We start from the raw sequence: 27,146 nt of genomic DNA on the forward strand, positions 1-27,146 counted from the left end.
CCTCCTTGGACAGCGCTGGGGACCTGGTTCCGCCCTGTTTCCTGATGTAAAACATGGTGGTGGTGTTGTCGGTGAAGATCCTCACCACCTTGCCCTTGAGGGACGGAAGGAAGGACCTGAGGGCCCAAAACACTGCACGGAGCTCCAGGACGTTGATATGCAGGGACTTCTCCGTCGGGAGCCAGAGTCCCCTTGCGTGCAGATTTTCGGTGTGCGCTCCCCACCCTTCCAGGGAGGCATCGTGGTCACAGTCTCCTGGTGGGCTGGGCTCTGGAAGTCCATGCCCGCCGTCAGATGCGCGCGGGTGCCCCACCACCGTATCGCTCGTCGGAAACTCTCGTCGAGCTTGATCCTTTCCTCGAAGCTGCCCGTCGTCTGGATCCAGCGCGCATCCAGGAATTCTTGCAACGGGCGCATCCGGAGCCTGCACATGGGAATGAGGTAGATGCCGAAGACATCATCCCGAGGAGGGACTTGATGGACCTCACTTTGGCCGCGTCGGCCACCAACATCCGTTGCACCTTGCCCAAGATGGTCCTGGTCCTCTCCTCCGACGGGGAGGCCAGAAGGGACACTGTGTCGAGCCTGGCTCCCAGAAACAGTGCGACTTGCGTGGGCACCAGGTGGGATTTGGCGTAGTTCACAGAGAATCCCAGGTCCGTGAGGAGTTGGACGGTCCTTGCCGTGTGGACCACGGCGAGCTCCCTCGTCTTGGCGCGGGTGAGCCAGTCGTCCAGGTAGGGGTAGACGTGAATCCCCTCGCGGCGCAGCTGCGCCGCCACCGGTGCGAGGCACTTGGTGAATACCCTGGGTGCCGACCGTAGTCCGAAGGGAAGGGCTTTGAACTGGTAATGACGCCCTTGGACCACGAATCTGAGGAATTTGCGGTGCCCCTTTAGGATGGGAATGTGGAAGTAGGCATCCTCCAAATCCAACGACGATAGGAAGTCTCCTTCCTCCAGCTGACCCAGGACGTGCTGGAGGGTGACCATCCGGAACTTCTGCGCCTTGATGAACTTGTTCAGACGTCGCAGGTCTAGGATGGGGCGCCATCCTCCCGTCTTCTTCTTCACGAGGAAGTATCTCGAGTAGACTCCGGAGCCCCGAAGCCTCTTTGGGACGAGTTCGATGGCGCCCTTTCTGAGCATCGCCTTTACCTCCAGGAGAAGTTGAGGGACGTGAAGTTCTTTCCTGGCCACGGGGGGGACGCGCGGGCACCTTCTTTGAAACTCGAGCGCGTGGCCCCGGGCCAGGGCGTCCAGCACCCAACGGTCGGTGGAGATGGACTCCCACACGCTGACGAAGCCCGCCAGCCGGCCTCCCACCGGGGTGCTTCGGTGGGGGCCCGACCCCACGGCCGGTTCAATCCTGCTTGGACGCGGCCTTGCCGCCTTGACCTCCTTGGCGACGACGGCGGGGTCCGCTAGACTTGCCTCGTCCTATGTAGGCCTCTTGCGACGACGAGCGGGCCGCTTGACGGTAGGAAGCGAAACCGCCGCCGGAACCTTTGGAGGCGCCCTTGCCTCCGCCGCTCCGAAAGGGCGTCCGTCGTTGCAGGACTCCAAGGGCCCGGGCCGTCTCAGTATCCGCCTTGATGGCCTGAAGGGAATCGTCCACTGTCTTCCCAAACAGGTTGTTCCCGTCGAAGGGCATGTCCAGGACTCTGGTCTGGACGTCCTGCCGGAAATCCGTAGCTTTGAGCCATCCACGACGTCGAAGGCAAACGCCGTTGCCCAGCTGGCGGAACCCGGTGTCGGCGATGTCCGTCGCCACGGTGATGGCGTGGTCCGAGGCCACCTCACCTTCCTGCAGGATCTCAAGGGCCTCCGCCCTCTTGTCGTCCGGCAGAAAATCCAGCAGGGGAGCTATCTTGTACCAGAGCTCCCTGTCATAGCGGGCCACGATAGCCAAGGCGTTGGCCGCTTTAATCGTCGTCGCTGCCGACGAGATGACTCTACGTCCCATAGCATCCAATTTCTTTCCCTCGCCGTCTGGCTGGGAAGTCGATGTGGAGGCCGCACCCCCCCCCCGCTTTCTTCCTGGCTGCCGCGGAGACGACGGAGTCCGGGGTAGGCTGCGCCCGGAGGCACAGGGGGGCCGTGTCCGGGACCCGGTACTTTTTCTCGTACCGGTCTCTTCTAGCTGGCGTCGTGGAAGGGTTCTTGAGGAGGGAAAGGCCCTCATCCCAAATGTCGTCCAACAGAGGCACTGAGAGGACCGTCTTCCTCTTGGCCTCGCGCCGCTGATAAAGGAAGCCTTCCTTTTTCTTCTCCTCAGGGCAGAGTTGGAAAAGCTCGGAAGCCCTGGAGATCATGGAGTGGAAAGATCCGATCTCGTCGGGCGGAGAAGCCCTGGTGGGAGGCGACGACGGAAAATCCTCGTCGTATGCCTCGTCGTCCGTACCCGTCGCTGCCGTGTCAGTCCCCGTATCATCCCCTCGGGTGGACGGGGAGGAGGGCTGGAAGGGGCGCGACGGTTGAAAAGGAGGTGGTGGATGGATCCTTCTTTTCTTGGTAGGGGGAACACCAGAAGGTCCCGGTTCTGGATCCCCCGACGGGAGAGGTTCCTCCGTCGGTAACGGTAGCCTCGTCCTTATCTCGGAGCATAAGGACTGTATGGCCAACAAAATGGCCGCCGAGTTGTCTTGCGGCGCTGGCAGAGGGGAATCCGACGGGCGAGCAGGGGCCCCGTCGGTATCCTCGACGATGTCGTCGTCGTCACCTGCGTCGGGGTCCATTCCGACGGGCTGGCCTTCTTCCACGCCTAGGCCGTGGCTTAAGACCTCGATCAGCTCCTCTTCTGAGGTTGAGGCCGAATCTCCGACGACGCCCTGCCCCCCCTTCTTCTTCCCCACGGAGGGTTTCACGGGGGTCCTATCGATGGGCACAAAGGAAGACTCCCTCCGAGGAGGCAGGGAGATTCTGGGCCCTGAGGTCGCCACCACTGGTGCAGCCACCACAGGCTGAGCCAGGGCCGCCGCGACCGTTTCGATAGAGGGCTTGGTCGGATGGATCAAGGCCTTCACCACCTTAGGTGCGCTCACCGCCTTATCCTTGAGGGAGGGGGCACTGCCACGCTCCTCCTCTGCCTTAGAGCTCGACCGGGGCCTCTCCAGGAGCTTCGCCGGGTGCTCGGCCTTCCTCTTACCCGACCCAGAGCGTTGGCTCGTGGTTGATGGTGCCGGGGAGGGTGCGCCCTGCCTGGCGCCCGTAGAGCCCGACCGTTCGGCGCTCCTGGTGCCAGCGGACTCGCGGTGCTTGGCCTTATGTTGGGCCCCCGTCGCCGGGGCGCCCTCAAAGGTCTTAGAAGACCGCTCGGATTTCTTCTTCTTCTCGCCAGACGGGCTCTTACCCTCCAGCCAGTTGGCGAGACGTTGATGGCGGTCCTTCATGGTCCGTTCCGACATGTTGCCGCAAAACGCACAGTCCTTCTCCACGTGCGTCTTGTCCTCATGAAGGCAGTAAAGGCAGAAAGAGTGTTCGTCCTCCTTGAAGACGTTCTGCAGCTGGCATCCAGGGCAGACCCTGAACAGCTTTCCGGGCGTCGAGCTTCCCTTCTCCTGGGCCATCTCCGAGACCGGGCCTGAGAAGCTTCTGGATTCCTCCGAAGTGTAGCTCGACGAAATCTTCACCCTTGAGGGGCACAGATGAATCCGACACGGGTCCCCGTTGATCGGATGTAGGATCGGTGGAGCTTGAGGCTCTTTGACCGAAAGAATCGAAGTGTTTTGTGAAAAAAGCGCGAAAAATAGCACTAACGCTCGAGAGCAATAGCACGAGGATCCCAACACATGAACGTGCGGTAAAAATCTGAAGATGGCTGCCAGAGGCGGTGCTTAGGTAGAGGGCAGTCATTGGCTGTGGTCAGTATGACGCAGAGACCAGTGATTGGTTATTACTACGAAAGACAGATCAGAAACGAAACTGATACTGGTTTTTTCTTTACCGAGGATTCCCAGCCTGACGACGGGGAATATTCATGAGTATGTGAATCCATGCCAGACCCCATGCTGGAGAAAGAGGTCCGGCACAGCCGTGGATGTGCTCAATCGAAAGTCTCTGTAAGGTATCCTACCAAGAGAAACAAAAGTAGAAGATTGATGAGAATAATTGTTTGAAGTGAATCAAAGTGGTCCTGCAACGGTTTAAACAAAACCCATTGCACATTCCAAAGTCTTAGATCTTGATATCAAGACGATCCGAGCCTGAATGAAGGAGATCTATATAAAGAGGATCCAAGCCCGAATGAGGGAGCTCCATATAAAGAGGATCTGAGCCTGAATGAGGGAGATCCATGGCCCGAGCTTGAACAAGGGAGACCAAGTGTGGATATAGTGATAAAAAGGGGGCCTCATACTGAAGGGTAGGCCTATGATGAACATTGAAAGTGAGAACTTGTACATGTGAAAATCCTGACAGGAATGGAACTTTGAGATTTGTTTGCTACGACAGACCCTCTCTAGGGTTATTGGAAAAGAGACTTTTGCAGAAGGCATTGATGTCTGTGATTTGAACTGTATCCTCGTGGCTGCGAAGCCAGAGTGTGTGCGAAGCTCGAAACATGCCGCCTTAAACCGTGCTGAAAATGTGGGCAAGGAAAGCCAACTGCTCAACTATCCTCAAATATTATTTCTTGAACACTTCTTTTTGCATACACCATTGTCCCACCCCCTTTTGTATTTAAAAGTAAGGATCGGAAATAGGTTATTAGTATAGGCCCTTTTTATTTGACAGAGACTTGACTAAGACTGCGTTATCATTTTTTGATGGTCGTAGCTTGCTCCCATCCTTAGGTTTAGGTTTAGATAGGCTTTTGACAAACCCATTTGAAGCTCAATAAACATTCAGAGGACAGCAGACACTTGAGATCGAATATAAAAGCTGAGAAATCTGTGGGAGGAAGTAAGCCATTAGAATCTTCTCTCTGCCACAGGTCTTGCAACCCTTAAATGTAGACTTTGGCTTACCCTACAAACCATTGCCTCCAGCTCAGGCTTGACCAAATATGATTTTTTTTCACCACAATGATATAAAAAGCTATGGAAAATAAATGCACAGCCAGGTCAAACTTGAGTATGTACGAGCTGATGTAGAAAACGCCTCTAAATATGAGCGAAATGTATTGAAAACATTCAAACCAAAGTTAAGAGAACAGAGAGGATTTCCTTACTCTAATACCGTTAGAAAAATCTGATGATGACATCTTGGAGAGAGAGAGGGTAGGGTACCTTAATGGTAGGAGTCCCATGGACTTAAACGAGTTTCATAGCCTATAAGGATATTGTTTTATTTTGGCAACAGCGTGACAGGGAATTATTCCAAGCATGTGAATGTATGAAAGAGCCATTCCTGTAGAATAAGTAAATGAGTACCTCAGTGAAATTGGTTCAGCAACAAGATCAGTGCATGCCTTTATGTTGGGTCTGAACATTTCCAATAAAGGGAACAGGATGTAATAAATGAAAAATGAGTTCAAGAGCACAATTATTACATTACAAAGCTGCATTTTTCTACCGAGTCCATATATAAGGATACAACACATTGTAGCATCTTCCTAAATAGTATGAGGTGGGCATCAATTTGCAATTGCACAATCGTACACTTAGGACATTTCCAAGATATTTCAAGAAAAAAGACGAGGTGCAGAAACGTTTAAGAGCAGATAAATAAATATACAGTACGTATGCATATATGCTGCATCATTTAATAGAAGTTACATCAGGGTTCATGTACACTTGAAGTAAACATGCTATGTCCTACTCGATTTTAATCTGTACACCATGCATCCCATTGACATCAGTAGATCTGCAGTAATTCTTAAGAATAAAAATAACAAAGTGTTCACTTTAGAGTTAAACCCTACTAAAAAATTCCCTTTTTTTGTGCAACGATTTGTGCAAAAAAAGCATTTTCACCACAATAAGTTCAAACAAAAGATAAACAATAAAAACGGAAGGCATTTCAGCAGCTATGGGATCGGTTTGCTGAAAAACAGGAACTTGTACAAGGAAGACCCATAACACAAATCTGTCCAAGTTGGAGAATATTTTCAGTCAGGCAAAACATTGTATTTAGAGCATTGCGAAATGTCCACTTCCATCTGTCAACGAGAAATAAAAATGAAGGGGTGGGAGGTTTGGAAAAGGATGCTAATGGGTGACAGTTGGGGCGATTGATGGTACTTATTGGTTCAAAAAGAGAGCATGTGTCGGTCGAGGTACATGAATAGAACTCATTAAGCTAAATAAACCTTTTTTGGAGGCTACTGGTTGACACACAACTTTCCCTAAGACTGCTATATGTAAATGGATAGCTTTGCCAATAAAACGAAAAGTGATATTTGGGAATCTTTAAATTGCCTTATATTGTGTGCAGTAGTATATTTCTTTGTGTAATCTTTGGACTGAGATAAGACGTGGCCGAGACTGGATGTGTTCAAGTGGAACCTTTGGACACTGTTCATTGGAATCGAACATCGTCAATCTAGAGGAGAAGAAGTAGTAAATAAAAGGTTCGATTGACTGGTAAAGCAAACATTAATTGTAATATGAAATGTCACATATTATGACATACAAAATTAAAAGGGAATTGTGCGTATTTTATCCCTAATGTTAAATCGGTTTTAAAGATTAAAAAAAGTCAAGGTTAGTGATTTAAAACGAAACCATTGCTTTAGCCGAAAAACATTGATCACATTACGGTTGCCAAATGAAGCAGGTTTCTAAATCTTCTAAATTTACATCGGAGAGGCCTAAATCAATGCTGTCCATTATCGGTCTCTTTTCTAACGACAAACATCGGGAAAACAAAAAGGCATACATGGCAGTGTCGCAATAGCGGTTTGCTCAAAGATTTGGGACACTCAAACACCATCTTGGTTTTCATCAGACAGCTAACTTTCAGAGCTTTTTAAAAAGGCAGCTATAACATTTTCTGGAGTTTTAAAGGAGATTATAAAAACACTGCACTGTACTGGTATTTGGTGCTTTTTCAGTATTGAAAAACCTGTACAAATTAGAGGAGACCATCTACACAGTCATATTGAGGTCTTTTAAACATCATCTGCCTTTTCCCCTGAAGAATGCAATCACACGAGGTGAGAGCGTTAATCTCACAGTTTATGTATTTAAGCAAATCTTCAGATTCCTAAGCCCATCTCATTCATTTAAGGAGAGTGTATAATTTGTGTTGGCTAATTAAGTGGGATTCTAGTATACAACACTGTCAGCGCAGGCCCCTTGTGAATAGTGAAGCTGCATAGATAAGGGTCTTTTATTGCCAGTGACAAGCCGCCCAGGTTTTCAGACATTGATTTCAGGCAGATTGGCATTGAGGAGGCATTTTACCAAAATATCAAGGTGTATTTGTCGAATATTACATTTACGTAAGTAGTCAACCAAACAGGGTACGAATATTCTAATATTCAACATCAACATGTTGTAGTTATAGCGTGGGTGTCTGCCGGGGGTGGAAGACTTGTCAGTTTCAGTGAAGGTTGTGGATATTACGTTCACTTAAGAGAACTGTCTTAAGGGCGATTGGGCCTGCCTGCTAGTGTTCCATCATCAAATCCAATGACTTGTACAAAGTGCCAACAAATCCAAAATGGGGTAAACAAAGTGGAGTTACATGGTTAAAGAGTCGTGGACGCTGTATGGGTTGTTAGCTGTACATTTGTAGCTAGTGACGTGGTCAAGAACGCGTTACTCTAGCCCCCATCAACCATATGGAGAGACATATTGAACATTAAACATTTCAACATCAATCATGATGAAAACATAAGTGAAGTAGCTCTAACTGAGCAGAAGAGGGCTGCAGGAAGAGCCTCAAATTGTTACCACATGCCACTGAGTAAATCCCTATGCCACTGTTCCATTTAGAGCTTCTTTTTCCATTTCGTCTCAGGGTGAGCCAGTACAGACAAAGGATAGGAACTGGAACACGGGCATCCTTATACAAAGGGTGAATGTAAATAAACAAAAATCAGTGCTATCCCTAAACTTGGACTTCGGATATTTGCCAAATCATGTTATCAGAAATGCCAGATCGGTACTCTGCCATGAAAATGTTCTTTGTCAAGGTGTCACAGCAAACAATATGGGGCTTCCAGTTAACAAAATGGTCATGGTTGATACATCTCTTCATCATTGCAACCTAGTGAAGGTTACAGTCCTGTACCTCTCATCGCACGTTTGCTGCCAACAATCACATTTTCTAGGGGTAAAGACAAAGAATCACCCTATCTGCATTGATGTTATTGTGCCGACCCACCCAATAAATCAGAGGTCGGCAAAGTCATTGGCAGATTTGCAACTTTCTGGATCACACTCTCCATTATTCGGGGACAAAAACCTCTAGACATTCATGCTTGATTAGTACTGACGGAACCAGCAACAATTCTCACTTTCAGGATTTTTAGAGTTTCCAGTTTAGGCAGCTGTGCCATATGCCAAGTACCAAGAGAAAAGGCCAGAATTTAAGTATAATGTTTAAAAAGAAAAAAATAATACTGAAATGTCACAAGTGAGAATGATTTTCAAGAGCATGTAGCATTGAACACTACAATACGTAGATTATGTGGGAAAACATGTACTGAAAATAATTCCTTCAATGATTTCTTTTGGACAAGTTTTCAGTATACATAAAACCCTCCACCCTATCAAAGTGGAAATCTACTTTTCCAGATGCATCAGTCTAATTTTGAAGTGCTGAAGAGATGGAGAGAATGAAGAAAAATAAGATTTATTTTTGCTATATGTACCCATGCATGTGCTCTTGAATTAAAACAACCTTTGCTGTATGTATTGGCCGTTATCAACAAACCAACGATGCAAACCTAAACATATTTCTGAACTTTGTAGTGAATCCCCTAAAAAGGCTAAGATAGGAAAAATATGCATTTAACAATTGAAGAATTAAAAGGCTTGTTCAATCCAAGACTGCCCTCCACTCAAAAATGAGGAATACAAATTTAGCAATTTCAGTAAAGCCAAGGGAGACCCTCAACCTAACAGCTAGAAAATTAGCAAACCAACAGGTTCTTCCAAACGCCATTCGTTTTTTTTCAAGGAAAGCACAGTAGAGCCATGAGTTAGGTGCTCGTCTCCACCCACCCTTCTGCCCCCTAACCCCGCAGGGCAAGCACAGCTATGTCTTCAAAGCTTTCTAAATTACTCTGATTTGTATTTTTGACTTTTTTTAATTTAAGGAAAAGGTCACCAGTCATACCACAACAAAAGGCTGCCACTCCCTGAGAGATGGCGGAGGATCTTGAAAGCCTGAGGCTTGTACTGAACTTGACTTGTGGTTCGCACCTAGCCATGATGAATTTTCCTGCAGAGAGATGGCAGGAAGCAGAGCTGTACACACCCTCCCACATGACTTGGCATCTACCTCCTTCGAAGAAGGGTGAGAAGGAGGAAAGGATAAAGAAAATCATCAGCAGCAAAAAAAACGAAGAAAAAAAAAAACACCCTGCCCAGAAGCAACTGCCTGAATGACGAACGCGATTATAAGTGGTGCTCAATGACAGTTTGTCCTCCCACCAATAAAACTGGAAATGCTTGCGTGTTTTGTGCGCATCATGCCCGTCAATGTCTGCAGCTACTTGTCTCAAACAAGTTTTTTTTTAAAAAAGCACATTGTTTACAGGTATGCACTGTCTAACTGAATTTTTCTAGTGGAGAGATGTTACACATTGTTTGGCACAATTATCCCTCCTGCAAAGTATTATAATTTTCTGTGTGTGTGACCAGACACAGGCGATGAGGGCACAGGGGACCACGGACACCCTCTTTTTTTGGCGGCACCATACTTTTCTCATTCAATTTTTATTTGGCATTCTGAAAAACACACGAAGTTCGAGACAAAACACAAAGAGGATGACATATTAAAATCTCATGACCATTACAGGCAAAAAGCTTGGCAGAGGCTAGTTCACCTGCAGCACTTAAAACAGAAAACCTCTGCAGGACTCACTTCCATCTGATAAGTAGTCACTGACAGGACATGAAAGAGTGCCCCATCTACATAATGGATTACTCCATTCCTCCAACGTCAACATACATTTAGGCTTCTGTCCCCATCACCAACAACCACAAAATAGTGTTGAAGAAGTTATAGCTAGCGTTGGACAAGTCCCTGAGGGCCTGGTTAGACACAGTTGATGAAGACTAGATGCCGGGAGGGAACTCCTGCCACGCTTACCAGAACCAATCCTTATTCATCCATAACCTCTATATACATTGAGATATAAGTGGACAGTATGGCAGTTCACAAGTTCCAATCTTGGCGACTGAATCGCAGGCATAATCCTGGAGTAGATTTCGTGAACACCATAATGTACACCCAAGAATACAAAAATACATGAATCTTCATTTAACAAGAGACAGAAGTCCATCCAGAGAGACACGTGGAGTGCTTTAGGAGCCTTCACAGTGGGTAAAGGCGTGACACAGTCCAGTGTTTTCCAGTCCTTGATCGCAGCGCACGTCGTCCTTGTACATTTTAGCTGTTGATGAGGCTTCTGAGCTGCTTGGCCACTGTATCAATCAGCTTTTGCTTGTCCCGCTCATTCTTTCGGAACTGGGCAAAAACAGTGTTCTTTCGACTTGTCTCCTTCATCCTGTGAGAATAAGTCAATTAACATTCCGTTAAGAATGGGAAAAACTGCATGTGTTGAGACCAAATACAAAAGCAGTCAATTATTTATGTGTATTCCTTTCCAATCGATTTACTTTCTTCAGATCACATGAAATAGCCTATACTATGAGACCTGGTTTCAAGAATATTTAAATCTTAACATCCATGCAGCACCTCTTTCCACGTCTTTCAGATATGCACCAGAAGCAATACCAAGCCTCTGCTTGTTTGACAGCAGACACGGTTACAGAATTGAGAGGACTAAAAGGTTGGCCAAATAGAGATTGCGTTAATCTATCTGGAGAATAAAGACAACCTTTTGTGAAATAATTCAGTAGGGAGAAAAATCAGCTTTAGACATCTTCTCACCCAAAAATAAATAAAAAGTACACATTCGGCACAGTCATTGATAGATTTTTATGTATGGACCTTAACTCCTCATCCTCGTTCTTGGAAATGGTCACTTTACTGTTGAATACAACATTGAACTTCAAAATCCCCCAAATCAAAAATAGCAGCAAGATGGAATAAATAATAAAGACAGTGAACCTGTTCTTCTGAATCTGCACAATCAGGCCAGTGGTTAGGCTGCACTCCAAATATTGATTATCATCTCACAAGTGTATACAAGATCGAACCATATGTGATCTCGAATGCTTCTGGAAAGGCAACACTATTTCAGCAGTGGCAATGGACCGGGGGGGGAGTGGGGATGTGTCACAGTACCTGCCAATAAAAACAGTCGTTTTTAGGATGATATGCTTAATGTGGAAACAGTTAATTTTCCATCTAGGATAATAAACCAAACTCCCTGTAAGGGCAGATCCCTATGTGCTTTCTCTTTAGAGATAAATGGTCACAGCGAGTAATCTGTAATGTATGTTTATCTCACAGATTCCTCATGTTTTGGCATAGCACCAGGCACACATTGCTTTAGGAAATATTTAAACAGAGACTAGTTGGCATTGCAGCAGGAGAGCCATAACCATGTCAAGGGACAGACACCTTCCAGTGAGGGGAGTGACACCTAACCAGATAGTTGAAAGAGGAAGGACCTAGGCTAATTAGCCTTCGGTGTGGGCTGCACACCTAAATTCCCCCAATAGGGTTAGAACATTTGTTTTTAGAATATAAATGACAGTAAAGCCATCTTTGATAAAGTTGCTTCAAAGTGCTTTTATTCTGCAAATTGTAATTCAATTCGATTTCTCTTTTAGTTAACGAATGGTTAAACTTCACCAATTCTTTTTGTGCTGATACAATGGCAAACCAGATAGTGCCACCTGTGCCAGCTTACTACTCTTCCAACCAATTCCATACACTCCATAGTGAAGAAAAGAATGGTAGAATGCCCACGGTTGCCCACTGAGAGGAGTATAGGAGGGGTGGTGTAGGATGAATCATCCATGACAGTAGGAACATATCCATCAAGAAGAAACACTACAGAAGGTTGGAAATTAGACCTCCTAATGGATCCCCCTTCCTGCACATTGTTTATCTTTTGATAAACTCTTAAAATTCACTATAGAAAAATAAAGGTTGGGTAGAGAGTAGGGGGAACCAATACTCTTAGACAAGACATTTCAGAGGTACCAAAATTGTGTGTGCCACCTGGAAATGTGTGTGCCACCTGGAAATGAAAGTTAACAGCTGTACCTGTAAAAAGTGTAAAGAGAGCTAGGGATATCTTACAGCAGCCCTTTACACCATGATATTTCTTTGCAATCCTCACCCCTAGTTTCTAATCCCATCAGTCTTCTCTTGAGTTCTTCCGTATATTGCTGCTTTGTTTAACTCTTTGCTCTTGTTCTTTCCCCGTCCCCTCCCTTTTCTAGAACGCCTACATTCTATTTTTTCTTTAAAAAAAAAAACACTCTTGATCCTTCTCTCCCTTCTAATTTCCACCAGATTTCACTCCTTCCTTTTCTCTCCAAATTACTTGAGCAGGTTTTCTATTGACATATTTCCTCCCTCAACTCACTTCTCCCTTTTTGTCAGAGCTTGCTCTCCTTGCTGTTTCTGAATCTCTTCTCGCTATGCTAAACTTTCCTCCCTCCTAGTTTTCCTCAATCTATCGGCCGCATTTGATATGGTCGATCTCTCCATTCTCCTTTCCTCTCTAAGATATGTGAAAAACCAACGTTTTTTTTCGTGATTCTGTTCTCAACTGGCTACATTCTTACCAGTCTAACCATACTTATTCTGTCTCCTGTGCTGGGCACTCCTCTGTTTTCCATCTTTCCCATTGTGTGCCCCAAGGTCCCATCTAGGGACCTCTACTGTTTCCTCTGCACACTATCCTGCTTGCTTCTATTTTCACTTTTCCTAACAGGTCAACTCTGTTCGGATGATATGCACATTTTCTTGTTCTTTTCCTCTTTTTATGATTCCATTCAACTCTTTCAGACTGTCTACTTTCTATCAAAGCATGGATCTCACTAACTGCACCCTAATCGTTCTAAAACAAAGGTACTTTTTTCCTGATTCCATCATTCTCCCACCTCTCCCTCCCTCCACTATTTTCTTCCCTCCTACCTCTCTCCCTATTTCCACTTCGGCCTGCAATCTGGCCATCATTCTCTATTCTTTTCTTTCGCTTCTCACATAGCTTATATTTCCCGATCTTGCAGTTTCCAGCTCTATTATATCTGCAAGGCGGGCTAGTTTCTTTTCTTACTTTTTATGCCATTAAGCTCCTCCTTTCCACCTTAGCCATGTCCAGTCTGCTCTATTGTTCTCGTCTCCTTCTTGGCATCCCTACAGATCAGCAGCCCCTCGTTGCCCTATCTATCCATCTATCCATATGTGTTTTGTGTGTTCTCTTCCCTCGCTTGTGCTTCCATCTCATCATCCCTGCATTCTCATTCTCTTTGCTGGCTCTCCTTTGAGTTCTGTCTTCTGTTCAACTTCTTATGTATTTTGTATAGATGTCTCCATGGTCTTGCACCTCCTTATGTTTCTTCTTTTTATTTTATACTTCTCCAAGTTTTCAGTTTCACATTCTCCTGGCTGTTCCGCGATACCCCTGTGCTTCCTATCGCTGGTAAAACAGTGGAATGCATTTCCTTTGGCACCACAACCACACACATGATGCCATTGTAGCCCCATATTTCTTTCCCATCATTTCCCTTTGTTATGGCACTTCCTTTATATAGTTCACCCCATTCCCCCAGCAGTATAGTTAAGGGTGCATTGAACATTACATTGTAAAATAAAACAAAACTGCTTTCCCCTGCACTTTTTGCCCTTTTGTTCTCCTCTATGAAAGTTCACCAAATTGTGCACGAAACTCATAAGAGCAGAATGCTTATGACAAATTTGGCATATCAATTCTTTCATGCCTAAAATGATTGCTGAACAAAACACTATTTGCATGGGGTTTTCTATAGAGCTTGCATAATGCAATATTTAGCCTACACTTTTCGAGACCATGAGCACATACCTAGGGCCTAGGCTTAAGTAATCCATACTGCAAAAACTTTGAAAAGCGGAGCAGTTACGTGTAGTCTTACTATTTCTTTTCCTTTTGTTAGGTATTCTGCTTAATAATTGGTTGAACATTAATATTGGTATTCCCAACATTTATAGACTTCACATTTTCATAGATAGTGTCTTAACTTTAAATGTTACTCTCTATAAAATGTTAGCGAACACACATGCTGGGAATGCCACCTAGTTTAACCTATTATTAAACATAAAACATAAAATAAAGCCAACGTTGTTGGAACATTAACTACAATCCAAAACCAAAGGGTGTATTAAAGTGTTGATATGGTTGTGTCTGTTTACTACTGGTATATGCGTGCTTGCACTTAGCATGTACATGTAAGTTACTGTTTAGTGTGAAATGTAGTACAGAGGTGGTAGAAAGTATATTTTGTGTGGCAGTTTTTTGTTTGAGTGTGTGTTCAAGTATTTAGATTATTTAATTTAATGTGTATATTAGGAATATTAGTTAAATGGCAATGCTTGTTTTAGAAGGTATTGATATGTTTGTTATACTGCTGGCTTATGTTGTAAAGACACAAAGTTGGTAATCTTATTTTCTGAATTGCTATTTCTAAAGGCGAGTTGTTGGTTTTATTTTATTCAGGGTTCAATACTAGGTTAACTGTAAGATTTGCATGTCCAACATTTGCTGACTAAGTTTTTATAGACCTCCAGATCGTTTACATTACTTTCCCAGTGATCTCTTTGCTGTTTTATGAATTATGCCTTCTAAGGGTGGATGTGTGTTGGTATTTGGCCTCTGACTATTGTGCAAGTACAAAAATAACAATACATTTTTTTTATTGAAAAAGCTAATCTATTGAGTCTGAATTATCAGATTAAGTAGTTGTTCGGCATGCACAACTTCAGGATAGGATGTAGGGTGAATCATATGTGATTTATCAGCTTCTAAAAATGTTATATTTGTTTCAGCAACAATTTTGGGCATGAAAATATTGATGAAACAAATGCACAAGTGTTCGCATTTGGGCAAATTTAGAGAACTTTCAAATATACGAGAACAAACATTGTAGAGGAAAATATGTGTTCCTTTTCTTATGTAAAGTGTGATCGAACCTTAACTATACTGTTTTGACCACCACGCAATGAGATATGTGTACACACAGTATATAAAATAATATAGACGTGGAGTTCACATTCCAGGGTAAGGTAATGAAAACTTCACTTGGCTTTGAAGGTTTAAATAAAACAATAAATGTAAAAAAAGCACACAGAAGATTAACCTTCTATAAAAGATGGAATTCGAAAACTTATATAAGTATAAAGGAAGGCCTTAGCTGTCTTTTCATTGGTAAAACCGGAAAGGAGAATACGAACAAAATACCTGCTGCTAACTGTCAGTAACTATGACATCTAGTCACAAGCCCTAGTATTAGCTAGCCCCCACCATGAGTGTTGGTGGAGCATAAAGCAATGGATGATACTAGTTTTTAAAGCTCGACCTCAAAAAACTGGGGCTATGATGTTTTGAAATCTCGCCCTGAAAAGTACCTACAGTCAGTTGTCCTCATTCCTGCCATACTTTCTGCAGTCTGTAATCCAATTGTTATTTTGTATTTAAAGCTCTCCTTTGATTTGAACCCCAGTAATCAAACATGCTGCTTTCCATTCATGTACACTTCAATCACTGTTCTGCTATTTTGACCAATCCCATTGCATTCTAGCAGGTTTGGCTCGGATCAACTAGATTTCGTAAACTGTGCATTTTCATTTACTCAACTATGCACTATCTAGACTGCAAGGCGTATTATCTGCAGCTGACAGTTTTCTAACCACCCTCACCATGACTCCAGCACTGGTTCCCCATGTTCTTTTTTCCATTGGCTCAAAGGAGGAAAGTGCTCTTCCAAGGTTCTGTACATCATTGCATGGCAATTCACTCTCACAAACACACCCCCTAACCCCAACACCAGCGCGCGCGCGCGCGCACACACACACACACACACACACACACACACACACACACACACACACACACCCACCCCCCCCCCCCCCCCCCCCCCCCCCCCTTTGACCTTCATTTTAGGAAAAAAAAGTCAACACGTATCTGGTTTTAAAACTGGAACGATTAGGCCCTTTCATATACCAGCTTCAACACTCTCCTCGCACAGAGAAATAATCAATATGGCCTAACAGAGAGGCACAAAAGAGGCATGAACCAAACTTGCAATAAGTAGGAAACAAACAACGGGACAGCACAGCAATCAAGTAGCCTAGAACATTGTGCCTGCTCTTGGCAACAGAGAACTACAATTCCAATACAGCCATTACTAAAAGGGTCAGTGTCTTTAACATAGCATAGACTACAAATAGCTTTCCATCTGCAGGCATAGATGGCTTTTGAATACAGTTTACGGAGGCAGGCGTCAAAACATTAAGAACATCTTCAGAGAGGTCTCAGTCCAGGCCTCTGTCACTCTCAATACACCCTTCATGAAGGTACAGACTGCCTAGATGCTTAAAGTCTTATGCCATGTAAATATTGTCGTTCATAGTTTTTGAGAGCTAAGTACAGACAACCACTGCCAGGAGTTGTTAGCACCATAAATACCTTAACAGCCTTTAAGAGGTTTGTTCGGCATGCTAATGAGGTGCTGGTGTCCTGTTCCTGCCCAAGCACCAAAACAGAAAGATGTACTTGGTGTGTTACACGGGCTTGGACAGGGCAACAAATCACCTAGTAGGTGCTGCGAAGTAGTAAATATATGATTTGTGGGCTGTGTTACTCGAAGTGCAGGGTCAAAAATTGCTTTCTGAAATACAGGTAGGTCATTTTGCATAGATCTGAGATGGGCATGTAGATTGCTCCACAAGGTTGGAGGCAAGAATGAGAAATAACGTCAACAGGTTGCGACTTGGGAATCCAGGGCACAGACAGAAAACCAATATCAGATCTCAGTGGAGGCACACCAGGCTGGTAGCAGCGTTTTGCAAGTGTTGGAGTCTTCATTAGATCAGGAGCAATACCCCCATATACAACAGTGGTGTAGTCCAGGCATGAAAGGACCAGCAGAAGAATATCCTGCATTTTAGGAAAGTACTTTAGGTAGGAATTGAGCTATCTGATCAGGACTAAATCCCACTTTAGTAATTAGATTGTGGCTCTTAAAACAGTTCTTGTTCAACAAAAATCCATGAGGATCAGACACAAAACATTAATTACCATCATCTAATGAATCAAGGCAGTAATACTTGGTGACCATGTTTAAGACGCCCAAGTTGCTGCCTGACAACCAAGCAAAGGTACCACACTTGACAATGCACTATTAGTTGCTCGACGCCCTGATGCTTCCTTTTGTGTCAGAGTTTGGAACAGTCTCTTTAGACACAGATTTGCCCTTTCTGGAAACGTAAAAGACAATAAATAACTGACCATCCTACTTAAACTCTTTAACAGTTTAGGAGAGACAAAACCTCATGGCTGTTTTAGGGTTCAACCTGCAGAATCTCTTTTCAAGCGGAGGGAAATAGTGGCAAATTAATTTTTGCGGCGGAGAACATTAAGACACGTCCTTGAATATTTTCCACGTCTCAGAGGAACATTCTCATTTAAAAACAAGAAAAGCAGAACCCACACAAGGAGATTTCAGCTCCAAGATGCATCTAGCGGGAATGGCAGCCAACAAAAACGCAATGTTAAGGGTAAGTAGCTATAACATACAAGAATCAAGTAGTTCGAATGGGGCAGACATCAGGAAGGTAAGGACAGATTAAGGTCCCATGACGAAATGAAAATGTTTGGGGGAGAGAACTGGCTAGCCCTCTGCGAAATTGATTCACTGTAGGGTTGTAAAGATAAGAATTCTCGTCCTGTGTCCTCTGTCAAACCGAAAGGGACAGGGCACAAATCCTCCTTTGCTGTGACATTGAAAGGAATACCTGGTTATTTTATATCAGTGACACCATGCCAAGGAGGCGTGTTGGTATGCAGCTGCTGTCTGTGAATGGAGCACGGACACCAGAAGGAGATGAGGAGAGTGGGCTACAAAGATGATTCAAAAGCAGATGGACGGAAGCGTTCTTGATGGTGATGAAGTCCCACATGCATCTGGGTCAGTTCTAAGAGAAAATGGAAAGCGGTAGCAAGCAATTTTATAAACTTCCTGCAGAGGAGAGTTAATCCAGGTGTTTCCGACCTTCGCTACAATGGAGGGTCGAAAGCACCTTGTGGCCACACATCATGCAGGAGGTAGAAACCCTTCAAGGCAAAAGGGGAGGATGTTGCAAAGCAGACTCTAAACCCTCAGCGCGAGTGGCCATCCTAACATCGGAGCAGGATCTCCACTCGCCAGAGCAGGAGGCCCAGAGTAGAGCCTGAAGGGTCCAAAATTATGAGAAATGTCCGGAGCCTGTGAGATGCTGAAGCCTGGAAACTGTAAAGTTCAGAGTTCACAAACCTTAGATACACTGGGCATGGTGCGAGCCCAGACACCTAAATGCTGCTCAGCCTTTGAACCTTAGAGGAGAGGAAATCTTGAGCCAGGGGCTAAGGGGGTGGCACAAAGATCTGAAATCTGTGATATGTGTAACACTAAAACTGAAATGGGCTGAGACATTGATCCTGATAGGTGAGGAAAACTTGAAGCTAAGAAGCGACAAACCCTTGAAACTTAGGGGTGCAGAAACATTCCCCTTACCTGCCAACCAATAATAGTCTGAGAGGCAGAGTATTAACCATCACAATCGAGTTTTTTTAAAATACAGCAGTTCCCTGCAAACAACAGAATAGGCTGTTCAGCCATTCTAAAATCTCTGGATTGAGCTATATAGAAACTCAAAGCCCTTTTAGGGCTAAATGAATGGAATCGCTGCTCCTCTGGAGAAATGAGGTGGATAGGACACTGGCAGGTGTACTTTCTGACTTGGGTGGAACTCCAATACCACCATAGGGTAAACCTTTCTTTCGAATGCAGACTAATAAGGTAGTTTCACTGGGAAAGCGTGTATCGCTCACTCTTCTGGCCAATGTTATGGACACTAGGAAGACAGTTTTGAGTGCTAATAGTTGCAAAGAGCAATAATGTAGTGGCTCGAAGGGCGAGCCCATAAGGCATGTAAGAACCAAATTGAAATCCAAGGATGGGACTATAAATTGTTTTGGGGGAAACATTCAAAAGTTCCCACAGAAACTGGATCACTGTAGGGATACTCAAGCATGAACCCTGCTCTGGCATCCTCTCGAAAAGGAAGATTGCGTTCAGGGAGACTTTGAATGTGCCAATGTGATAACCCATCTTGGCCAGAGACCGAAGAAACTGCAAAACTCAATAGGTGGAGGAAGGAAGGAAATCCAGTTCCTTCTATCTGCACCAAGAACATAACGTTTTACAGCAGCAGGCAGCTATAGATTTTCTTTGTGGCTGGTCTTTGAACAGACAAATTCTCTTCCGACAAGTCCCACTTCCTATATCTCACCCTCCCTGAACAGCCAAGCATGGGGATTGAGAGTGTGGTAATTTAGATGCATAGCCTTTTCCCCATCACCTAACTGGGAGAGAAAATTAATTCTCCTGAGGAGGAATCAAAGAGGGCAGACAAAGAGGGCATGTTAAGGAGATCAGAGAACCAAGACATCTGAACACGATCCAGGGCAATTAGGACCACAGTGGTCCTAAATCTTCATAACCTCCTAAGAACCTGGGGGAAGTGGCTTGCAGCCATGGTGTGAGCTTGCAGACTCTGTGAGCACCTGCGAGATCTGGCATTGATCCTAGAAATTACCTGTTCGAAATCCAGCAGATCCATATAAAAAGCAGAGCGCTGTGCGCAGAACACGCTGCAGCATCAGAGCATGGAGCTGGGAGTCCCAATTCAGCACCAAGAAGGCTGAGGCATGTTGGTGCACGGCAGCCAAAATGGCGCACGCCAGTGAAGTGGAGGAACAGTGCAGGCAAACTGCACCAGACTGTCAGAGATCACTCAGCGAGGCTGCCCCAGGAGTGGGCATACACGCTGGAGGTGCAGGCGGGCAGAGAACGAAAAAGGCGCTGACCACACCAACGATGGTAAGCTCGAGGCGGGGCTGCTGGACGGAAGGAGGAGGTAGAACCGCTGACATGCGCTCTGAGTGGGCTGTCTGCTGGACACGCAGAGGACAAGCCACCCGGAGGCACGGAGCAGGGAGCACCGGCACAACCTGGCAAATCCCCCAGACCAGAAGGACACTGGAACCATGCCGCCTGCGGTGAAAGGTGAGGCAGGCAAAGTGCAAGGAGCAATGGAGGGACAAGGAGCTGTATGATTGTGGCCTGACACGGGCAGCGGCAACGAGCGGGAGAGGTCTGAGGTGACCTACTGGATACGGGACACTGGCCAGACCTATGCCGGTCAGCTGGAGAGAAGGGGACAAGGAGGGGGGAAATAAATAAAAACAACAATAGACTGGAGTGACTTTGAGGAACCCGCCAGGGCCTCAATGGACAGAGTGGGCTGGCATTACACCAGGGGATTGGGGACATTAATAGAGGAGTGGAGGGATAACTGTCTGGGAGCACGGCTGAATGCCCTAGGTGCGCTCTGGGGGACCTTCCACCCCATGAGAGGTGATGAGGTAGAGTGGCCCTGGTAGAGGCATCCCTAACTACCTGGGAGGAAGGTCAGCAACGGGACTCGAGGACCCCCTGGCGGATTGGGTGGAGGAATAAGCCCCGCTGGGAAGGTATGCTGGAGAGGCTACAAGGATTACGAAGCAATTTATATCCTAATGAAAATAACCCATCACCCTCGGCACTGATCCAGAAGACCACAGAGGCACAGGGGAGGACACCCCCTTACTAGCACACATGCCAAGGAAACAAAGCAAAGGGAGAGGTAAACAGACAACGATGGAAGCCTACACAATAAAGGAGGACACAATTTCCTGCGCCACAGGTTCACACACGACAGAGACAACAGTGACTCTGGCAGAGAGCCAGCTGTGGACAGGATCGATCCTACTGGTGATTGCCTCCCTGAAATCCTCCCTAGAACATAAAATGGACTCTGTGGTGGTGGACATGAGCTTTTGCAAACAGGATGTCCACTCCATTGCAGACAGACTGGGGAGTGTGGTAACGCAAGTGCAAGAGACCAGAGTGCATATCGAGTCAATGCAGTCTAATGTGGCGTTCCTCATGGACAAGGTAAAGAGCTTGGAACAAAGGGCAGAAGACGCCGAAGGCTGAGCCAGAAAGAATAACATAAGGATTCTCGGTCTGCCTGAGGGAGAAGAAGGATCGGACCCGATATTGTATGTTGAGAACCTGTTCCTGCAGGAGATCGGAGCTGGGAAGCTCTCACAGGCGGGCGCATCGATCCCTGAACAGAAGACTGCCGCCTGGGGCCCTTTCCAGACCCATGATAGCCAAAGTTATGAATTAAAAAGACCGGGAACATATGCTGGCTTTCTCTAGAGAGGGAGGGACCATCTGCAGAGCGTCCTCAAAGCTGGCTATTTCCCGGACTACACCTTATAGGCACAAAGAAACAGGGCCCAAATTGGACACATTTATTTTATTTTCAATTTTTTTATCTGTATAGCATGCACAAACCCTTATGCATCAAGGCGCTGTGGATCCAGTTAGTAGTCCGAAGGTGAAGAAAAGCATCATAGAAACATTGTTACAGACAGATCAGACGTTAATTGAACAGCCATGTTTTGAGGGCTTTGCGGAAGGCCAATAAAGAATCTTCTGCTCTAAGAGCATGTGGGAGGGAGTTCAATTGTTTCGCTGCAATGACTAGAAAACCAGCGCCGTCTGCTTTGACACGTTTGAATTTGGGTTGCACCAGCCTATGGGTCTAAGGGGATCTGATGGGCCTTGTGGCTTGGTGATTGTTTGCTATAGGTAAAAGTGGGCTGATTTGGAGATGCATTTGTGAGTGTTCAAGAGTGTTTTGAATGAGATTATTTCTCTGATAGGGAGCAAGCGAACTGCTCTGCACGCTGTTGAGATGTGTTCCGAGTTAGGAATATTGAGTGCAGCGCATAGGGCATTGTTCTGGACCGTTTTGAGTTTCTTTAGATTCCGGAATGAGGTTGTCATGAATCGCTGTTTCCGGCCCTTCTGGACTTCATGGTCCATAATGCACCGCAACATCGGCTCGATAGTTCTCCCAACATGGCCGACCGCACTGAAACACTGCTCACCAGCGTTTACACATGACGCGCTGCCTCCTAGAAAATAGGCACGCCCCGTGGTTCTGCACGTCTCAACGCTACTGTTACGGGTTGTCGGCGAGTGTTATCGTTACTTCTCCCTTCCGTCAGTACCCCTTCCTGATTCTTACTGTCCTTCCATTCTTGGTAACTCTTTGAACTGCCCTTTGCATCCGCTAGGTCCGTTCCTCCTCCTATCCTGGTTTTGTGCTCTGACTCCGTGCTCACAGGTTCCCCCTTGCACTCTGTGAGCATTATACTTCCTGCTCCTATTCCTTCCCGGATTCCACTGCCAGTCCTCCCTTCCTGGATACTGAACTCTACCCTGCTTTCTGAGGCAGACAGCGATCCTCACACTGGTCCCAAAGGATACACGCCCTTATCTGTACAAGTCCCGAATAGCCAGGAAGAAGGAAAAATCTCCAAAGAAGACACCGACCAAAGACAAACAGGTGAAAAAAAGGGCAGAGTGTGACAGAGGTGCCGGAGAATAGTATATTGCAATAATCTAGCCTTGCACCCACCACTGCGCGGGTGATAACACAGTTGTCCGTGGTGAGCAAAGGTCTGCCAGCATTAATAAGTTTAATAGAGTGGGCTGCAGTGGAGGAGATGGCACTGACTTGACGAGTCATGGATAGATTGTTATCGAGGTAGACTCAACGTTTTCACCATGAGGAGACTGGGATCACAGAGCCATCGATGTTGAAGACTGTAATTGGGCTCTAATTTTGTTAGTGCGGAGGAAGGGCCAGTGATGAAGGGTTCTGTATTCTCATCGTGGAGACAGAGTCTATGGGTGGCCATCCAGGCTTGGATGGTGGCATGCGTGGAGCTTAGGGTAGCAGCATCACTGAGGTAGGAGCTGGTGAGAGAAAGGAGAATCTGCGTGTCATCAGTATAATTGGTGTAGGTCATGCAGAGGGAGCTTAGGTGGTCAAAGAGGGGCTTCAGGAAAATGTTATAAAGCGTGGGTGAGAAGCATGATCCTTGGGGGACTCTGCAATTGATAGGAGAGGGTGACGAGCATGCATTCCCTGCAAAGACTTTCATTACTCTTCCTTCAAGGAAGGAGGCGATCCAGGAGGCTGCTTCCTGGGAGAAAAGGACTGAGAATGTTAGATGGTAACATAGTATGTTATGATCCAAAGAACATCATTGCTGCAGGGTTTTGCCAATATAGACCCAGAGTCCCTGATAAGCCTAACAAGTGGTATAACAGACAAGGTATTGGTCCAACCACTGCGCATAGACCATTGATCAATCCTCTCCTTAGTTTTAGAAATGTCTCCCTTAAAGTTTCTGTTGTCGAACTTGTATTTCTAAAGGCATTCAATGTGCCACCTCTTGGAGCAAAAAGGGCAATGATCTCTTCCTCCCTAAATTTCAAATACCTTGTCTGTTTTTATACCACTTGTTAGGCTCATCAGGAACTCCGGCTCTACATTGGCAAAACCCTGCTGCAATGATGTTCTTGGGTTGAACATGTGAGCAATATTTTGTGTGGTTGAGCATCAGAGTAGAAGTCCCTCAGCCCTCAGTTTTGAGGGTGACGTTTTTGTCTTTTACTGCCCATTACTCTACGTTGCTTGCAGCACTAACACAAACCTGGCAAAGCATGACTGACAATTTGAAATCTAGGGAGGATGATATAATTGCCTTTTTGCTCAAAGAGGTAGCACATTGAATATGGAGGGCTGAGCATGGGTAGACACGAGGCTATTCACACTACTCGGTCCCACACTCTGTGCACACGGCATTGACTACCTATTTACCGGAGCGGATACAGCTGGAGAATTTGGAAGCACTGAATATCTACCCAGGGTCCTCCTGGACCACATCCCGCTGGTCACGGTGTGGCGGGTGACCAGGTACAGACGACCAATCCGAACTTGGAGGTTACGGGCAGAATCATTACAGGATGACACACTCAGGGAACACAGATAGATGGCTTCTTTGAAGTAAATGAGGGTAGTGTGGATGGCCAAGGAATACAGTGGGAAGCCTTTAAAACAGTGATAGGGGGAGAAGCAATTGGGAAAATGAGCGGCATCAGAAAATAACTGCTAGCATATCTCACCTCCGCAGAAGAAGATACAGCGTAAGAAGAGCAATGGCACATCAGGAAAGGGGGGACAAGGAAGGGAGCTGTCCCAGCTCAGACAACACTGTATGGCGAGCAGGGAGAGGCTAGGTAAATTTGACTAGGCTAAGTACACGGAAAGGTTACATGGAGAAGGGGATAAGCCTGGTAAGATGCTGGCGTGGCTATGTCATAGAGAGGAGGAGAGGGAAATGATTTGTGCCATTGAAGACCAAGGCAGGAAAGTGTGTAGAACGCAAACTGAAATAAATGCAGTATTCGCTGAATTTTATGAGAAACTCTATTGAAAAGCCTTGTCCCAAATTGCGTTACCACGCTTGGACCCAGAAAGGGCAGAGATATTGGATGCCCCACTACCGATAGAGGAACTGCAGGATGCTATTAGGGCACTCCCTACACGGAAGACACTGGGTGCGGACGGCTGCCTGGGGAATTCTATAAAGAATACTCAGAAGAGCTAGTGCCCAAACTACAAGAACTATATGAAGAGGCCTATGAGCGAGGAGCGCTGCTAGAGAGCCTGCGGGGATCTATTATTGTACCAGTTCTGAAGCCTGGGAAGCTTGCTTCCCAGTGCGGCTCATATAGACCTCTCTCTATGATAAATGTAGATTGTAAGATCCTTACTGCGGTCCTAACCACCGGCCTCCATAAAGTAATAGGCAAACTGATACACCAGGATCAGACAGGCTATGTACTGGGTAGAAACACATTCTAGAACCTGAGAAGGCTAAACCACCTTTTAGACTGTGCTAATTCAATGGATGAGAGGTGTGCGGTGGCCTCTCTAGACGATGTAAAGGTGTTTGATTCTGTCAAGTGGGACTGGCTGTATGGGACATTGGGGCAATTTGGCATAGGACCGGGCTTCCTGGGATGGGTACGGCTGATATACACGAGACCCACAGCTAGAGTACAGACAGGAAGACGCATATCTAGGAGCTGAGAATTGAAGAGGGGCACACGACAGGGCAGCCCACTGTCCCCTATGTTGTTTATTCTGGCTCTGGAAGCACTGGAAGTGTTCCTGAGGGCGGAATATGCAGACATAGGTATCTCGGTGAAGAACACCAAACATGTCATGTCACTGTATGCAGATGATATGCTGCTTTACTTGAGACACAGAGGACAATCTCCCTTACGTGCTAGAGGTGCTAGACAGGTACGCAAGACTCTCTGTGATAAGGATTAGTAGAGAGAACTCCTGCTTGTTCCCGCTGGCTAACCAGTGAGGTAGAGAGGAACGACAACTGCTGGTACTAGAGCTAAAGTGGTCACAACATACATTCAGATATCTGGGGGTTAACATTCAGCATGACTTCAAGGAGGCGCACAAGGAAAATACGCAGAAAGCAATGGACTGTATTGGTAAATCCATGCAGTTCTGGAAGAGACTGCCGCTGTCAATGGCTGGAAGAGCGACTCTGATAAATATGGTAGCCCTCCCGCATATACTGTGCCATCTAATGAACATCCCGTATGAGATATCCGGAAGGTTCTTTCAGAAAGTGATAGTATCATTAGGGAATTCCTCTGGGTGGGGAAAAGGAACAGGATGCGCAAGGGGACTATGCCCAAGGAGGAATCGGGATGCCTAACCTTGAGCTGTACTGCATCTCGGGACAACTACAGCATGTTTTGTGCTGGTTAGTGAATGAGGCAATGGTAGACACACAATTATTACAACCACGTGTATAACCGCTCTACTTCAAGGAGATACTCTGCGTGAGGGAAAGGACCCCGCTCCGGGAGCCACACTTGTTGAATCTCTGCAAGAAAATGTGGAAGATAGCATGGAAACACAAAGGTACTGAAAACTCATACTCCTAGAATATCCCACTAGTGGCATTGGTGGACGGACACCGGGAAAATCTAAAGACAATTACAACGTGCTGGGAGGCTAAGGGGGTAGCCACGGTCGGAGACCTGACACAGGAAGGGCGGTTAATGGACTTTGAGATGTTGACCCGAGATGGGGGATCCCAGCGGGGCAGTTTCTGTTGCACATGACCCAGTATATGCTGATAAAATGGACAGAGGTGCGCAATAGGATGGAGATGATACCACACTATAGATCATATCTGATATGTCCGAAGGCCATGCCATCTCTAGAACATATGAACTGCTGTCGAGACGGCAACAGCCCGCCGATCTGCGAGCATGTGTGAAATGGGAGATAGAGCTTGGGAGAGAGTTCACTGAAGTAGAATGGACCAGGGTATTACGCTACACAAAGCAAGTCTCAAGAAATACTAGGTTCAAACTCACGCAACTGTACCTGACACACCAAACATACATGATGGCACATAGGATTTTGTTGTTCCCAGGAGCAGGGAGACAGGGTTGCCCTAGGTGTGATGAGGAGGGAGCAGGAATGTTACACATGTTTTGAACCTGCCCGGTGATCAAAATATTCTGGTCATCAATTGAGTACAGAGTGGCGAAAGGGGGAATCGAGATGCACGGGTGGCCGCCATAGGCCTGTCTGCAGGGCATGTTCCCTCGGAACAAGCGTGCGGTCTCCCTAACAAAAATGAAAGATTTGATATGTATACTAGCGAAGCACAGAATAGCTATGGCCTGGAAGGTGGCAAGGGACCATCACATACATGCTTGGTAGGAGACCTGAAGAGATGGCCACTGGCAGAGACAGCAGTATAGCACAGAGCAAAGCGTATAGGCCTGAGAGAAACAAGCAAAGATGTGGAATCCTGTAATGTGCTCACACAGACAAGTTTTTGACACCAACCTGTAG

The 27,146-nt window shown here is 46.1% G+C and overlaps 1 protein-coding gene across 1 annotated transcript in view; it reads right to left on the minus strand.

The window, feature by feature from the left end:
- Positions 1–9,810: 9,810 nt before the first annotated feature.
- EXOC6B (exocyst complex component 6B) overlaps positions 9,811–27,146 on the minus strand; it is a 2,452,465-nt gene continuing 2,435,129 nt past the window's right edge. The window contains exon 22 of the mRNA XM_069632299.1: positions 9,811–10,623. Coding sequence (XP_069488400.1) covers positions 10,506–10,623 — 118 coding nt within the window. The 3' untranslated portion in view covers positions 9,811–10,505. The remainder of the gene's footprint in view (positions 10,624–27,146) is intronic.

This window comes from Ambystoma mexicanum, chromosome 6q, assembly GCF_040938575.1.
Source record: "Ambystoma mexicanum isolate Mex_15411 chromosome 6q, UKY_AmexF1_1, whole genome shotgun sequence".
NCBI classification, from domain to species: Eukaryota; Metazoa; Chordata; class Amphibia; order Caudata; family Ambystomatidae; genus Ambystoma; species Ambystoma mexicanum.